This window comes from Takifugu rubripes, chromosome 21 (assembly GCF_901000725.2).
Source record: "Takifugu rubripes chromosome 21, fTakRub1.2, whole genome shotgun sequence".
NCBI classification, from domain to species: Eukaryota; Metazoa; Chordata; class Actinopteri; order Tetraodontiformes; family Tetraodontidae; genus Takifugu; species Takifugu rubripes.
Window position 1 is genome coordinate 16,872,642 of NC_042305.1, and position 15,061 is coordinate 16,887,702.

At 43.8% G+C, this 15,061-nt stretch overlaps 2 protein-coding genes across 5 annotated transcripts in view; one reads left to right on the forward strand and one right to left on the reverse strand.

The window, feature by feature from the left end:
- Positions 1 to 382: 382 nt before the first annotated feature.
- Positions 383 to 3,908, forward strand: fahd2a (fumarylacetoacetate hydrolase domain containing 2A). Of its 3 annotated transcripts, none has more exons than XM_011615911.2 (8): positions 383 to 447; positions 1,366 to 1,658; positions 1,728 to 1,944; positions 2,526 to 2,585; positions 2,662 to 2,824; positions 3,003 to 3,111; positions 3,578 to 3,665; positions 3,760 to 3,908. In XM_011615911.2, exons 2-8 carry the CDS (start codon positions 1,384 to 1,386, stop codon positions 3,820 to 3,822), a joined length of 975 nt encoding a protein of 324 aa, XP_011614213.1. In that variant the 5' UTR covers positions 383 to 447; positions 1,366 to 1,383; the 3' UTR covers positions 3,823 to 3,908. The 3 variants fall into 3 exon arrangements, with proteins under 3 accessions (XP_011614213.1, XP_003975109.2, XP_029685356.1); XM_003975060.3 differs by having other exon boundaries at positions 434 to 572; XM_029829496.1 differs by lacking the exons at positions 3,578 to 3,665; positions 3,760 to 3,908 and adding an exon at positions 3,195 to 3,571 and having other exon boundaries at positions 434 to 572.
- Positions 3,909 to 4,052: 144 nt separating this feature from the next.
- gpat2 (glycerol-3-phosphate acyltransferase 2, mitochondrial) overlaps positions 4,053 to 15,061 on the reverse strand; it is a 32,864-nt gene continuing 21,855 nt past the window's right edge. The window contains exons 12-24 of one of the 2 annotated variants that reach the window (XM_011615912.2): positions 14,735 to 14,833; positions 14,188 to 14,270; positions 11,815 to 11,945; positions 11,646 to 11,716; positions 11,257 to 11,417; positions 11,036 to 11,139; positions 10,086 to 10,270; positions 9,554 to 9,631; positions 8,494 to 8,616; positions 6,617 to 6,737; positions 6,418 to 6,486; positions 6,056 to 6,111; positions 4,053 to 4,546 (exon numbers count right to left, since the gene is read on the reverse strand). In XM_011615912.2, the coding sequence (XP_011614214.1) occupies positions 4,427 to 4,546; positions 6,056 to 6,111; positions 6,418 to 6,486; positions 6,617 to 6,737; positions 8,494 to 8,616; positions 9,554 to 9,631; positions 10,086 to 10,270; positions 11,036 to 11,139; positions 11,257 to 11,417; positions 11,646 to 11,716; positions 11,815 to 11,945; positions 14,188 to 14,270; positions 14,735 to 14,833 (1,401 nt within the window). In that variant the 3' untranslated portion in view covers positions 4,053 to 4,426. The remainder of the gene's footprint in view (positions 4,547 to 6,055; positions 6,112 to 6,417; positions 6,487 to 6,616; positions 6,738 to 8,493; positions 8,617 to 9,553; positions 9,632 to 10,085; positions 10,271 to 11,035; positions 11,140 to 11,256; positions 11,418 to 11,645; positions 11,717 to 11,814; positions 11,946 to 14,187; positions 14,271 to 14,734; positions 14,834 to 15,061) is intronic. The other variant, XM_011615914.2, reaches the window with a different exon arrangement.

A 15,061-nucleotide genomic window follows, 5' to 3' on the forward strand; every position in this document is an offset into this window, starting at 1 on the left:
GTGATCGTAATTATCGCCATTCTTTTTTAAACGTTATATTTTGCCACGTTTGACGAGGGTCTTTGCCACAAAAACAGAAAAATATCAGTTTTATCCTCTAGATTGATTAGCACATTTTCATCAAACGTCAATATGTGTTAAATATAATGATATAATGATTTCAAAGGACGAAACGCTAAATGGATTCATAACATTCCTATTGTACGGGAACGCATCTTTTAAGATACAGGAGGGAATTGTAGTTTCTTGGAGGAATAGAAAAATCAAATTTAATAAATATATCTATAAAGACAATCGAGTTTAACCACTGACGTAATAATTGTAATAAAAATGACTAGTTTATGCATAAAAATCTTTCACTTAGTTGAATTATCTCGACTGACCTAATGAAACTGTGAGCTACAAACCGGAAGTAGTATTATTTGCGTTTTCGGTGCAGAGTAAGAGGTAAATATTAACCCACAAGTTAAGTGACATTTGTGCTGGTTTCTCAGTGCTTGTTACCGTGTCGAGATCGTCTTTAAATGCCTTAGAAAAACACTGACACTGCAAATATACAGGTCGAGCAGCAGGTAGGCAGAAGTTAGCAGCTGTGGTTTACTGTTTCCATGCGTGTCTGTTTGGGTGCGCGGCCCAACGCCGCTTCAACTTTTGGGTCAGTCGATAACGTCTGATAACAGTGTTCTCTGGCTCCCACGATGATGCAATCTCTGTCTGTAGCTATAGATATATCTGTACATGTATACGCAGGGGAGATGCAACCTTTTTAAAGTGTGGGGGATGTGGTCCAGAGGTCACTCTGCTCTTCTTGTCTTTTCCTTCCTCTTTTCTGACCTACTCAGTCTTGGCCAAATCTTCACAACGACACTAAAAATGAATTTAGGATTTTGTATAAACGCATGCGTGCTTATGGGATATAATATAGGACACCTGTGACACACGCGTATGCGGCTTCTCTTCCCTTAATATACCTCTTCCACAAACGCTACAAAAACAGAATGTAGTTATTTTAATCCTAAATTTATGCCACTGCTCACCTCAGAGAGCCCCCCCCCCCTGAAAGTGATGCCTCCGAATGTCTATCCTGGAGAAGCAGAGCTCAGGAGGCTCCAAATGAAGCTCCCTCAAGCTCACTATAGATTACACCATAATACCATGAAACTATCTAAATGAAATATTGAATGCTAATAGAAATGTGCATTTTTACATTAGCATATCTACCAAAACAGTATTTAGGCTTTGAATAAGCGAGCTTTGGGTTCACACTTGCTGGCGTGTGGACTGTGGATCCAGTTAGTTCCGCCCTACTCAACAAATTGTGTACTTTGTGCTTCTGTCATTTTTTTGTACTGTTGAACCTTCCAGCCTTTCTGTCATTGCCCGATGCTCCTTCGTCCTCACTGTTGCGGCATCGTCAGGAGTTTATTCAATAACCGCAATCATAATAAACCGAGGAAGCTGCTGTGGCGATCTGTGAGCAGTGCGGCGATGCGTCTGGTACAGTTTCATCGTCTCGGTGACGGCGGGGGCATCAGAGTGGGAGTGGAGCAAGGTGAGGGGCTCGGCGTGGTGGACCTGAAGGCCTTTGACCCCTCCATGCCATCAACAATGAAAGAGCTACTGGAGCTGGGAGACCAGGGTCTGGAGTGTGCAGAGAGGTATCTGGAATGAAGGTTTATTCTCAGTGGATACGCAGCGTCTCCTCACATGGGTTCGTGCTTCCTTAGGGCCTTGTCGTCTGGGCAGTTTGTGTTGGAGCGATCACACATCCAGCTGCTGGCTCCTGTTTTGGCCCCAGAGAAGGTGGTGTGTGTGGGGATGAACTACCGGGATCACTGCTTGGAGCAGAATGCCCCAATTCCCAAAGAGCCAATTATCTTCAGCAAATTCCCCAGTGCCATCACAGGCCCGTACGATGACATTATCCTGCCCTCAGAGAGCGAGGTGAGGCCAAGAGCGGCTCGATGGGGGGCTTTGTGGGCGGGACCCTTTAAAATCCGGGCCTAAAATCACTTAAAATTTGTTTTCCGGGATTGATCCAGCAGCTGATGCAAATCGGCGGTATCGGGGCTGAAGCGCCACCCAGTGGTGAAAAGGCAAAACAACGCCTTTGGTTTGAACTTTTACGCTTTCTAAAACTTAAACCCAGAGCCAGAGAAAATCTCCAAGCCATTAAAGCGTGGAAATTTAATTAACATTTGACTTTAAATGACCCAAATTTGTGGTTAAAATAGCATTAATATGACTGAATGTAAAAATGTGAAGCTTGATTTATGCTCAATAGGTGCACCAGACATGCATGCGCACATTTGCAGGTGATTTTATTTGAAACAATTTGCTTAACTTTTCTCTTTTACTGCCACATTGTGCAAATAGTCAATATTTCCCAGTTGTATCTCTTCACGTTTGCAGAAATGTAAATTTTCACATATACTGCACCACATAGTTGTCACACACCTCCCGACCAACTGCCGTGTGGTGTGTTGCCGGGATACCGATGTGCTCGCTGCTTCCTCTCATTGAAGGAGGTGGACTGGGAGGTGGAGTTGGCGTTTGTGATCGGACGAAGAGGAAAACACATCAAGGTCGGCATGGCCGCGCGACCTCTGACCCGCTCTTGTGAGGGGGGAGTGCTGCAGTCTTTCCATTCTCGCCCTTCAGGAGGAAGACGCCCTCTCCTACGTCGCCGGTTTCACGGTCGCCAACGACGTCAGCGCCCGCGACTGGCAGATGAAGCGCAACGGGAAGCAGTGGCTGCTGGGAAAAACCTTCGACAGCTTCTGTCCTCTCGGCCCCGCGTTGGTGACCACCGACGCGATCAAAGGTGAGAGACCGCGGCGTTGTTCATTCATCTGCATCTCTGGTGCGATGAGCTGTGATGAGTCGTTAATTTAAACCTCTGAATATGATCCAAGTGAATTATGATGAATGATCAAGGTGGCGGTGGGGGTCCTGGAGCACTACAGACAAGTAGACAGTGACAGGGATCATTTCACCCCCAGATCCTCACAACCTGGCTCTCCGCTGCCTCGTTAATGGAGAGTCGGTCCAGAGCAGCAACACTGACCAGATGATCTTCAAGACGGAAGCGCTGGTTTCCTGGGTCTCCAAGTAGGTTCTCTGGGGTTTGGTTTCACCCTCATTCAGACGATCGTGATATAAATCAAACTTTTCGTATCCCCGGGGAACTTTAGGTGACACCGCCAGTTTCCACTGAAGGAAATATGCAAATCGGTGTCTGGTGGCATTTTTCAAAAGGAGCATTGTGCCAGCAAATGGCTGGAATGACATGCTTCATCGGAGGCCCTGCAGCGCTGTGACAGGCGGGGGCATTAAGTTTGGGATTAATGGCTGGAAGGCGTCTCCATCTCTCATCTGACTTCATGTTGACAATGTCAGACCTATGCACAATCAAAACTGCTGCCTCAAGCTCCAACCCGACTTTAAATGAGCATAAAATGCATAGGTTCCATGAACAGGGGAGAAATGAGCAGTTATGCACAGCCATTAGGGAGGCTCTGCAGGACAGGCTACTCTGTTCCTGAACTCTGACCTCTGTTGTGTTTGGGCCCGTCAGGTTTGTCACGCTGACTCCCGGTGATGTTTTCCTAACGGGCACTCCTCCGGGTGTCGGCGTCTTCAGGAAACCTCCCGTCTATCTTAAGGTAATTTCACAGGTATTAATCTCAGAGTAATCTATAAAGCCTCTGAACAGCCCTTATAGAGAACATAAAAAGGCTTTTTTGTTCTTTCTTTCAGAAAGGAGACGTGGTGGAGTGCCAGATAGAGCACCTGGGCTCCATAATCAACAAAGTAGTTTAATCCCTGACCTGAAAATCTGTCTGAATACTAATAATCCCTGGGTGGACGTCGGCACTAAATAAATAAATAACAGTTACATGATTAAATGTGTTTTTGGCCTCACATTGCTTGCCAAGTATTCTGATCTCCAGACATTTTTCATGCGCACAATGACTTTTATTCCAGCTTGAATGGCCTGGAGCAGCTTCTCTGAGCTGTGGATTGAAGAAAAACATAGACAAAACCCACAAAGAATATAACATTTCAAAGAACTAAACTCACTTTTGAACTCCAAACCTGCTCTGATCTGGGAGCTTTAAATGAACATCCAGTTAGGAGTGAGGAAATACAACAGTACACGGATCCCGCCACTGGGTGGCAGCAAAGTTCCTTGATCGCAGTTAACTAGGAAAAAAACTGAGCTGAGCTCAACATTCCCTTTACAAACATTTATGGCTCTAACTCAAAAACACAAAGTACACTTTTATAAATGCCTGAAAAACGAGTTTCAGCACTAAAAATACAAAATGTGCTGCTATTAACATAAATGCATTTCAGCCATTTGAATTCGTAACACAAGTTTCTGACAGCATTAGAGGCAAGACCGGAAAAAAAGCCTCAGGCTTTAATTGTAAAGGTACTGTGAGATGAAGCGGGTCAGTTTCAGCCTGTTTTCAGACTGATGGAACAGAGGACTGACCTCCAGCATGGCACCATCTCCTTCCCTAGCCTCCTCCAATAGGACCTAAAGGTAACAGAAACAGCCCTGTGAGGAGACGTCCATGCAACAACGCGTTGCATTCAGTAATTACGGCTCTAAACATTTATCTTTCAGGTGGGAGTTTGCTGCTCCAGGACATATAAAAGAGGGAGTATAGACATAAAAGTTAAAAACAAAGGAGCTCCAAACACCGTTGTCGTTTCTTCTTTATGGCGATGGCTACGCTGAAGTTTCCCAGGATTCGAGCCGAAAATCTTAACATTCAAGGCAGCCTGGCATCAGGGATTAGAACTAGCAACTGTTTCCAACTGCTGATGTTGAGAGGACACCCAGGAGGCTGCCTTCTGCTGAAAGACTTGTAAACCCGGAGCAGGATGTTTATTTCCGTACATACATATTTTAAAAAACAGCATCAAAGCGTATTTTCTCCAATATTCGATAAACAAGCTGCTTTTTAAAGTTCCCTGCAGGTCTGTGCCAATGAAATAAGAGAGAGGTTATCTCCGCTCTGGCACAAAGAAAAACCACTTGGGAACTTCTGCAGCCTGATGATCCATCACTGTACGGCTCTATCCGGCCTCATCACCTCTTTACAAGTGCTTTTCTCGTCGGGTCACCTCCAAAATCCCCAATCCGGCACCAAAACTGCTGTGAAAACAACTGCAGCTCCAATGTTGTGGCTGCATCGTGCCCTTAAAAAGGCCTGACGAAGCAGAAGGGATCCACATCCGTTGCAAAAACCAGGCTCACGTTTCAAGGCCGCTGTCAGGACTTGATTTTATGCAGAAAGGCTCTTTAATGTTTTATGCATGGACCAACCACTGGTGTTGGCCACACTGGTGCACGCCTGGATCCACCGGGCACGGACGGATGGGCTGCTGATGCGGGGGGCGTCGTTGGTTCTGGGTGCGGATTCCCTGCTGACCTTTAGCTCCGTCTGTACTACATCGCGCTGTTCTGTTATTCTTCCGGAAGGATCAGGTCCGGTTCTGATCCCGGCGCGGTTGTGATCGGCAGCAGGGAACGGGACAAATGATCGATCCCCATCTGGGCTCTGTGATCCGTCACAGTTCTGACTGCTGGAACAGGCCCCCCATTTCTACTTGTTCAGCACTTGTCTGACAGGTTATTTAACATTTTCTGGGGAGATGGAATTTAACTGTTTAATCTTGATTTCCATTCATCACATCGCTCCTCCTCCTCAGACGTCCCAACATCTGCTTTTATGCGACAGTTTTGGAATCAAACATAGACGTTAGCATGGATATTCTCCCCAGATCTGTGACTTTAAATAAGTCGCTCAAAATTACAAATAAAACTTTTATTTTATTATATTTAGAGCAAGTCCTTAAATCTCATTTTAAAACTATATTACTTTTGACCCTCACATCCTGCCACTTATTTCCATAAAAATCAGTTATTTCTATGAATAAAATCTAATATTTATGGGGGTGGGATTGGTTCCAGCTTCAGTATTCCGGACGCTGACAGATTTACAAACACTCACACACTCACATAAAAGCTGCCACTCACCCCCAGGTCTATCAGAGTTCTTACAGCACTATGTGCCGCCTCCTCGGAGCAGCTCTCTGGGACATATTGCACAAAGTCAAACATATATCAAAGGAACAAACTGTACTGCTGGAAGAAAGGTTTGTTTTAGCAGAAGAGCCCTAACCAGCATGGCTGATGAAACTTTCTGCCAATACATTAGCAAAGGGGGTCATTTTAATTCAAAGGCTGTTTTCTATTAAATAGAAGGTGCTGGTCTGTTTGTCTTGAAGAAAGACTGAATCAGTGAGTAAAGTGACGAGATTCTGATGACACAAAGAAATGTGTGTGTGTGTGTGTGTTTGAGGGAGAGACAGTTTGAGGAGATGCCATGTTGAGCTCACCGTAGTGCTGTTGCTTTTTATTTGCCGTGTCACACAGGTGGGAGAGTACCTGAGCGACAAACTCTGCTCCTGCAGTGTAGGGAGAGAAAGTGTGACCAAAAACGTGCACTGGAAGCAGTCGCTGCAGCGGCAGAAAGTCCTGACAGTGAACGCCTCACTGTGTGACCGAAACACCGGCGTTTACATGTGGTGCACGTACTCGGCAGAGGTGTGTGTGAAAGCTCCAGCCCAGCAGTGGTCCAGCACAGCGCCCTCAGATGAGCAGCGAGCATGTTGCAGAGGAAGAGGAGCATCTCCGGACATCGGCTTGGCTGACTTATCTGGGGAAGCGGAGGCAGAACAAAGTGATCGGAAATGGCACAAGGGCGGGAGCACCGAGGACAGAAGGTCAGGGATGAAAGAACAATCTGAGCAACCGAAGAGGTCGATCGGCCCCTTTTCAGGCCGTCCAAGCTTCGTCCTCGTGCCGCTGGACGCCGCGAACGGGGACATTCCAGCGTCTAATGAGTGCTCACTGACGGGCTAACTTAATTACTGTGAGCATGTTCAAGCCTCAACATACAGAATTTGAAAGCAGTGGAGAAAACCAACGTGGTGGAAACAGCAGAAATGAACCTGCGTGGAGGAGTCGTCCAGCAGCAGCTGGAATTCATAAGACTACGCTAAAACTACTGCTTGGATCTTAATATAACTGGCGGACGGACAATCTGCCCAGAAGGAAAACAATTAAATGTTGGTGCTAGTCCAGGGATTTTAATTTATGGGCTGCTGGGGTTTGCCAGCGCTTTGCTCTCCGCTGCATGGAATTCTGCTCCAGGAGGAGACGGGTTCTGTCCAATTAACATCGAGGATATATGGGGCAAAATACCACTTCTATCAAAAGAGTTTTCTATGTTAATCATGCAACATTTGTGGGGGGGAAATGATTTTGTGTTTCAAAAGGTGCAGTTACATAAGACACATTTTGTCGCTCATCATGTACAGTATCAAAGTCACAAAATAACACGTTAATGTGCTCAAAACCCACATGACATCATCCAATGAATAGTTAGTCCTGGCATTAGCACGCAGGAGAGCTCGGATCCTGACTGAAACCTTTGGCCACCTTGATTTAAAAAGGAAACACAATTCTTCTGCAGGAAGCAAAATAAATAATAATGAAATACATCAGTCATGAGAGTAACAAGTCCTTCATTTGTCACATACGAGTCAATTAGCATTCAGGTTATGCTGCTCATCCTCGTAACTGCTTTTGTAATGGAGATTTAGCCATTTCAAAGTGCTTCTCATGTGATGTTTTTGATATTTTTGAAAATGCCTTGTGGGCTGTCACCCTGGATGCTATCTTTGGAAGGTCAACCAACATAAAGCTTATTTTGCTCTTGCGTAACATCCAGGCTTGGTCTAAAACTGCTATTCATGGCGGGACTGTTCCTATTTTGCAGCCTGCATACGGTTTAAAGAACAGTAATGAGAGATATTACTGTTCAATTGTTGCTCCTTAAGCTGGCGTAGTGGAATACTGTAACACCCTCTTATGAGCTACACGTGGCTCAGTGATCCTATGTGATCCACCCCTTAGCACTTTAGGGTGAAAGGCTTAGTTTTCAGATGAAAGTGCAAAACTTTTATTCCGTTTGGAAAATGGATCGTACTGCAGCTGACGGGAAGTGAGCTTGCGCCAGTATTGGTAGATTATATGTAGGCATAGAAGAACGCCACAGAGTAGAAGAAGAACCGTAGCAACAATCACTCCTAATCTACGTTCTCTGCTACGTTAAGTTTCGGTTGCTCCTCAAAGTAAGTTCATGGTCAACTGCAAAACTTTGCTTCTTGCCATTATAATGGTCATCGTTCTGCAAATGTTCCCTGCTGTGATCACGTGCCTAAATAACGCTCCGAGGACGTTACCGCCACCTACTGGCCGGCCACGCGTACTACAGCGTTTTGGTGGTCTGCACGGATCATTACGGGGAAGCGTTTAGCTACGGATTTGGAAGACCTTGTGCCTATGGGGCCTGCGTTAACATCGATGAACGTCTGTTGAGGACAAGACAGCAGAGATTTGCTGTGTACCTTGTAGGAATGCTGCTCCTGCTCGTCACAGTCAGAGTCACTCTGATAAGGGTCATCACTGGTGCTCCACTTCAGCATCCCATCCTTATTCCAGGTGTCACAAATGGGAACATTCCTAGCGATCTAAACAGGAAACAATATTTCAACTTATGTTTCTTTGCAAAACAAACGGCCTTCTTTTGAAAATCTAATTTAGACTCTGAAGCTAACTCATCCCCATGGGTGTATCTTCAGGACGAAGCTCATATTGTCTGCTTCATCTGGCAGAAAATGTTTATGGTGGCTGTCTCTTATTCAACTTGTCTGTTAAGAAAGTTCAAATAAATTGAGAACTTATTTAACCTGTTTTCTGCGGGGGACTCAGACTGAATTTGCCCTTTTCTCACAAGTTTGTTGTGATTATAATAAACAATTTTGCTCCAATTGCTGCCACGATCAAAGAGAAGGGAATATTATTACTACAGACTGTGCAAAATTCAAAAAGTTTTCAGGTGAACTAAGAGCTAAATTCTTATTGTGCACATTCCAGCCTTTTTAAACCCATTTTAAAATACTTGTGAATATTTTTACAGTCCTTGGTCTGCACCTTGCTACATGTCAGACCTCTGAGCACAATGCCGTTGGGATGTACTTTGAGATTCTTGAGCTGAGGTCTTCTGTCAGGTTCTGAGGCCTGAATGAAAACTAAACAGAACACATTCGTAGTCAGAAGCCCGAGGCTCTGGAACAATCTGCCATTGGCAATGAGGGCAGCTCAGTCAGTGATTTCTTTTAAATCTGTCTTTCAAACATGGGATTACTGCAGAGGACCGCCCGACTTTAGGAAGTTTGACTTATTTTAGCTGTGGTTTTACACCTCCTGGTTGGTTTAAAGTGTTGAAGCTTTTTATGTGCATTATTTGCTTGCCTTCTTTCCCTTCTGATTTATTTTATAATGTTGAATTCGGAATGTTCTACTGTTTTGAGTGTTTCAGCTGAAATACAAATGGAAAAGACGTTGAACAGTGAACAACATTAAATTATGCAGTAACGTAGAGAAATAAATATAAATTTTTCCTACTTCCTCCATAACAAGGATTCCACAGCGGACCAAACTCTCAACAGCATCCAAAGCGAAACTTTGAGATGACTGACAGGGCTGAAGAGAGAGACAGAGGGGTGGAGATATTCACTGGTGAGACAGGGTCAGACAAAAAAACACTGTCAGCCCATCACATTTCTAAGAAGACTGCCGACAGCAGCCAGAAAGCATGTTGTAGTGAAGAATCTGAGGAGGAGAATAAGAACTTGGCAGCAGGAGTAAGGGGTAAAACCCATAGCTTTCAGCTACAGAGACAAGAAGGAGGAGCTGTTGAAACAAAAGGTAGACAAAGAGAGGCTGGATGAGATTTTGGGAGCTTAAAAGTCAGTCGGAGGACGTACTCTAGGTGCCCTTACACAGACATGGACAGATGAAGTACAAAGATCTGAACCCCCTTTCTTCCAAAGATACGGGCAGCAGAGCAGGATGAAGGGCCGTTCGGCTCTATTAAGCATCCACTGAGTGAGACACAAGGTTGTGTGTGGCTGCTGTGATAGGAATTCAAACCTACTGGCAAGAAGCCTGGAGGCAGGAGATGGCAGAGCTGCAGAGCTCTCTCTATCAGCTCCGACTGACAAAGCACCACATCAAAGTCCATGTCACCTTTCACCTTCTCCCCATCAACACCGCCGCTCTTCACGCTGCTGCTGACGCCACTAGCAACCACCTCGCACAGCATGGCTGACACCGCACATGCTAATAATAAACAGAGACACACAGAGAAAGAGGGGAAAAGCTCAAACCTCACCAGAATTTCTTTCAATTCTTGGCACTTTTAGGCCTATTTTTAAAAACGACCAATTCCACAACCCATGTTTGAAGCATTTGTGTAAATGGACTTCAGCCTGGGATCTGGGGTTCCAATTCATAGGCTGTTTTTATAACTATGGTAACAGATCAACTGATTCTACAAACATTTTTAATAAGCAGTCATGATTGTATATATGAGTAAAAGCCAAACATACAATGCATGAATTTGGGAAAAACAAGTATGTTGGGTGTTAGCAATAGTCGCCTGACCTTTTTCTTAAACTCTGTGTTAAATGTATTTAGCTGCAAAATGAAATGGGGCTGTGGTGCATTCAAGTCCTCATTTCACTTCACATATTTGTACCCAACACACTCGGTACCCCAGTGGCAGCCTGGCAACGTCATGTTCCCAGGAACACAGCACACTCTTAGAGGTCATTCTTTATATTCTGTTAGATCTCTCTTTAGCTATGGAGCATAAAATAAAAGAGATTCCTAATTCAAAACAATGGAAAATATAAGCTTGGTTTGTCATAGTAAAGACTGAATGAAGACAGCTTGCAAAAATTAAGATGTGGAATGTGGAAAGTTTGCTTGTCTATGATTTAAATATACAAACTGATCTTCACACTCGATGGCGAACATTTAAAGCCACAGTCAAGGCCGCCCACACAATATAGTCGCTCTGCCCATGCATGAAAAATCACTCACCACCCACAGCTTCCAAAATAAAGGTGTGGGTAATGATGTTGGCCTGGTTGCTGAGGTGCAGCGTGGCAGCGAGGGATGGATGACAAGCAATGAAAGGGTCTTTCCTGGGGGAGAGGAACCAAAAGAGAAAAAAGGAGGAAAGTGGAGTAGAGGTTTCACAGAATAAAGAGATTTTTTATGAGCAATATAGTAGAGCTCTCATGTTCTTAGAGAAAACCAACCAAGTAGGTGCTGCAGCGATGAGAAGGTGAGGGGCGAGCAGAGAGAGGGCATAATGGACAACGTGCGTCACGCTCCCTCCGAAACCAACGTCTTTGTTCCTGAACAAAACCTCCTCTGTGAGCCAGACCACATCACGGCACAGGACAGAAACACTCACGCCCTGAGGAGCACACGGACGTGAAAGTTAGTTGATCCTCAAGTGAGATCTGGTGGTTTTAGACAGGTGGGCACGACTCATAAAATGACTGTTGCACTCCAAGAAACAAGCATGAAAACTCATTGTGTTTATGAGCCTCCTGTAGCACTGATGGGGAGCAGAGGCGGGTTTTAGCACTGAGGGGAGTAACTGCTGAGCAACCAAGCAAACGCGGGGACGGTTAAAACTTGCCTTGCGGTGTCTGTAGAGCAGAAGACTGGACACCAGACTGGTTGACATCACAGCCGTGCAGGAGGTTGCGGCTGAAGAGTGGATAACATGAATTATCTACAGAAAAATCATTCAGAATGAATCACCAAACGAGATTTATGCTTCGGCGGATCTACACAATAAGACACACAAAAAATAAGATGGAGGATGATTGCGACGAGGCGGTCTCTCTCCAGCTGAGTGGGTTCTTGGAGTTCAGATGGATAATATGAAGAGGGCAGAAGCCATGACATCCTCCTCCGCCCAAACCCGCTATCAATCCTTGAGAAAAACAAAGTGAAACAATGATGTCAGGGTAAATTAGATTTCCCGTTTCTCTACCCAACGAAACACCTTCAATCTGACTTCTTTTAATAACATTTAAATATGTTATATTTTAATATAAAAACCATGTGAAAATTTCCTTGCTTCAGTTTTACAAGTCATTTTTATATTTATTTGTCTGTTTAAAGCATGATTTTAATTATAGTAAACTCTCTGAAATATTGGTTTATAATCAACCACAATTAGTCATTTACGATCCCATAAAAATTAATAACAGAGGGACCAGCTAGTAGATTGGTGAGTGGTTGTAATCAACTTAATCCCACGTGCACAGATATTAAAACAATAGAGAAATGCTCTGACTATTCCACTGTTGATGATTAATTTGTTATTCCACACTGGAGCAGAAACAAAAGTTGTGTAGTGTTGTCGCTGGTCGATGCCTGGTTGTTTTTCCCGGATGTCATTTTGTCTCAACGATACCTCTCAGAGCGAATAAACGACATGGCTCAGCTCCGCGTTGGAGAGGGGCTGTGTAATTTGTCTATGTGAGCACAAACTACCTTTCAGAGCTGAACGTCAAGCTGCTTCTCCCAACCAGCTCCTCTTATCTACTTTTGGGTCATTTAAAACAAAAGCAATTAAAAGCTTTTGCCAGAACAAATAACTGAGAATTACAAAGTAAAAAGAGACTCTAAGAACTCAGAAAAAGAATAAATACTGCACTAACATAAGTATTCAGACCATTTGCTATGAGCCGTGAACTTTAGCTCTGTTGTCCCCCATTTCTCTTGTTCTTTAAGGTGGTAAATGAAGGTCTTACAGTGCGTGTCAGAGTGAATACGAAGCACAGGTGTAATCTGAAGGACTCTCAGACAATGGCAACAACCCTCTCTGGTCAGATGAAACCGAGATAGAAGGTTCTGATCTTAGTTCAAAGTGCCATATTTGAAGGAAACACTGTCCCACTATCAATCCCAAATTTTGTTCATTAACAGCGTCAGGGTAAGTGGAGACTCCGGACCTCCTCCGAGGTTCACTTTCCAACAAACAAACAATCCTAACGGCAAAGATGATAAAGAAGTGGCTTAGGGACCAATCTCTGGATGTCCTTGAGTAGGACAGCAAGATCCTCGATGTGAACCCAAATCAACTTCTCTGGAGAGAAATGGCCGTCCGCTGACATCCTCATCCAAACTAACAGCTGGATCTCGAGGGAATGATGGAATAACCCCGAACTGCACCGTAAATCCGGACCTCCTCAAACTGATGAGCTGCGCACTGTAAAGCGGATCCTCGCACTTCTTCAATACTGCACGTTCCACTAAAGCCTCAAGGAATCGTGTTAATCTAAAAACGATCACAGTTGTAAAATTTTATTGACTATGTGTTTGTGTGCGTCTGTGTGTGTGTTGGAGGTGATTAAAAAAAAACCCTGGGCTAGATGTGTTTTACAGTAACCTGAATTTGAAGGCAAGGTCTGGAACTAATTAAGTAAATCTCAGTTTACGCACCCGGAAAGGGCTCAAAAACTTCATTTTTCTTATGTGTTTCAAGGGTTTTAGTTATAAAGTGAGTCAGCATTTTAGTCGCTGTTTTCTGCCCTGAATCTCTGCTGTGCATGTGTACAGAGAAGCAGCAGCAGTGTAGCTGTAATAACCAAGACAGATGGTGACAGTGCTCACTGGAAATAAGTATAATCTCATTATTTTGCTCTTGGTATTGTATTGTAAGGCCAGTGATAGAGTTTCAAAGCTGAACCTCAAGCAGCAAAGAACAAAGAGAAAGAGGACTCACTGAGTACACACAATATTAAGAGCTGGAGCAAAATAATGCTGAGATACACATGCAAGTGCAGTTTGATTACAATCCAATCTCCATCTCTCTGACTGTCTCTTCATTTATCACTTCCCATCTCTTTTACTCAAGCTGTTTATCAGGATCCTCTTCTCAGAACGATTAAGACAGGCCTCTTTGCTTGTCAGATACTGTGCCGGGAGTGAGTGAGGATGTTATTTTCAATCTACTATCTTTTGTCACTGTGCGATGGTGATGGTAATTTAACCGAGTCTGAGAGGATCAAACCCTCATCAGAACTTGCACCCAGATTCAGGGTTTAGGGAAACTTTAAAAGAGGATAACTTTCCAATTTCACAGATGCCTGATAACACACAAATCAAACAGTAGCGTGGTTTGTTCATATACAAAATAAGAACTTGGGATGCAGGGGTTTGATTACCTTTTTTTGAGAACAACAGGCAGCAACACGTCCTGTAGGGGGCGCCATTTATCCACTGTCCACCTTTCTAATGTGCACATCTCCTACGCAGCAAAACATGCAAAAACATTGATCGCGAGATTATTTTCTGGATGCAAAAATGTATTTGAACAAAATGGGAACATATTGATCTACTCATGTGAACATCCAGCTGAAGCTAGCCTGTGTTAATTGTTGGTACTGACTAATAAAAGGGTTAACTAGCTAACACCCCAACTTTAGAGATCGTGGATCGTTCAGGTTAGGGATCATCAGCTAAAAGCAATTTTGTTTAATAATTAACTGTGCGAGCTGTTCATGCTTTGTGGTTAATAGTTTTAGTTGGTCAACGTTAGTTTAATCAAGGCTCGTCCTTGGTTTCTCTATTGATAAGAAAAGCGGCCAATATTTTTCTCTATTCCCCTACATAAATGGTGATTCTGAACATGATAAAATTTACATTATTTTAAGAGCTTAAGACATGTGGGAAAATAATTGATGCATTCATTCGATTACTGTAGATGTTCACCTTCAGCGAAAAAGGCTGAGCAAAGTGGATTCTCACGCTTCCTCTCGACTTCCTCCAAAGTGAAGAGCACAGCCAGAGCAGCACAGAGCCTAATCCAACCTGTGAGAGTTAACGTGAATCAAAGTAAAGCAGGCAGGGGAGGTGGACAGCATTTTATGGCAATTTAGTTAATGCACTGCCCACCATTATCATAACAGAGACTGACAGACACAATTTTAGGTGTTATTTCAGTAACTAGTCAAGAATGGAATAAATAATGTTTCCGATTTTTCATTATACGATAGAAACATGTCAACAGAACATAAATTAAAGAAGGCTATTTTCAGC

Excerpts from the sequence above, each read along its gene's own strand:
- fahd2a (XM_011615911.2), top strand. The coding sequence starts at position 1,384 with ATGCTCCTTCGTCCTCACTGTTGCGGCATCGTCAGGAGTTTATTCAAT. Across the intron at positions 1,945-2,525 it reads TCCTGCCCTCAGAGAGCGAG|GAGGTGGACTGGGAGGTGGA; the intron begins GTGAGGCCAAGA and ends CTCTCATTGAAG. Across the intron at positions 3,666-3,759 it reads AACCTCCCGTCTATCTTAAG|AAAGGAGACGTGGTGGAGTG; the intron begins GTAATTTCACAG and ends TCTTTCTTTCAG.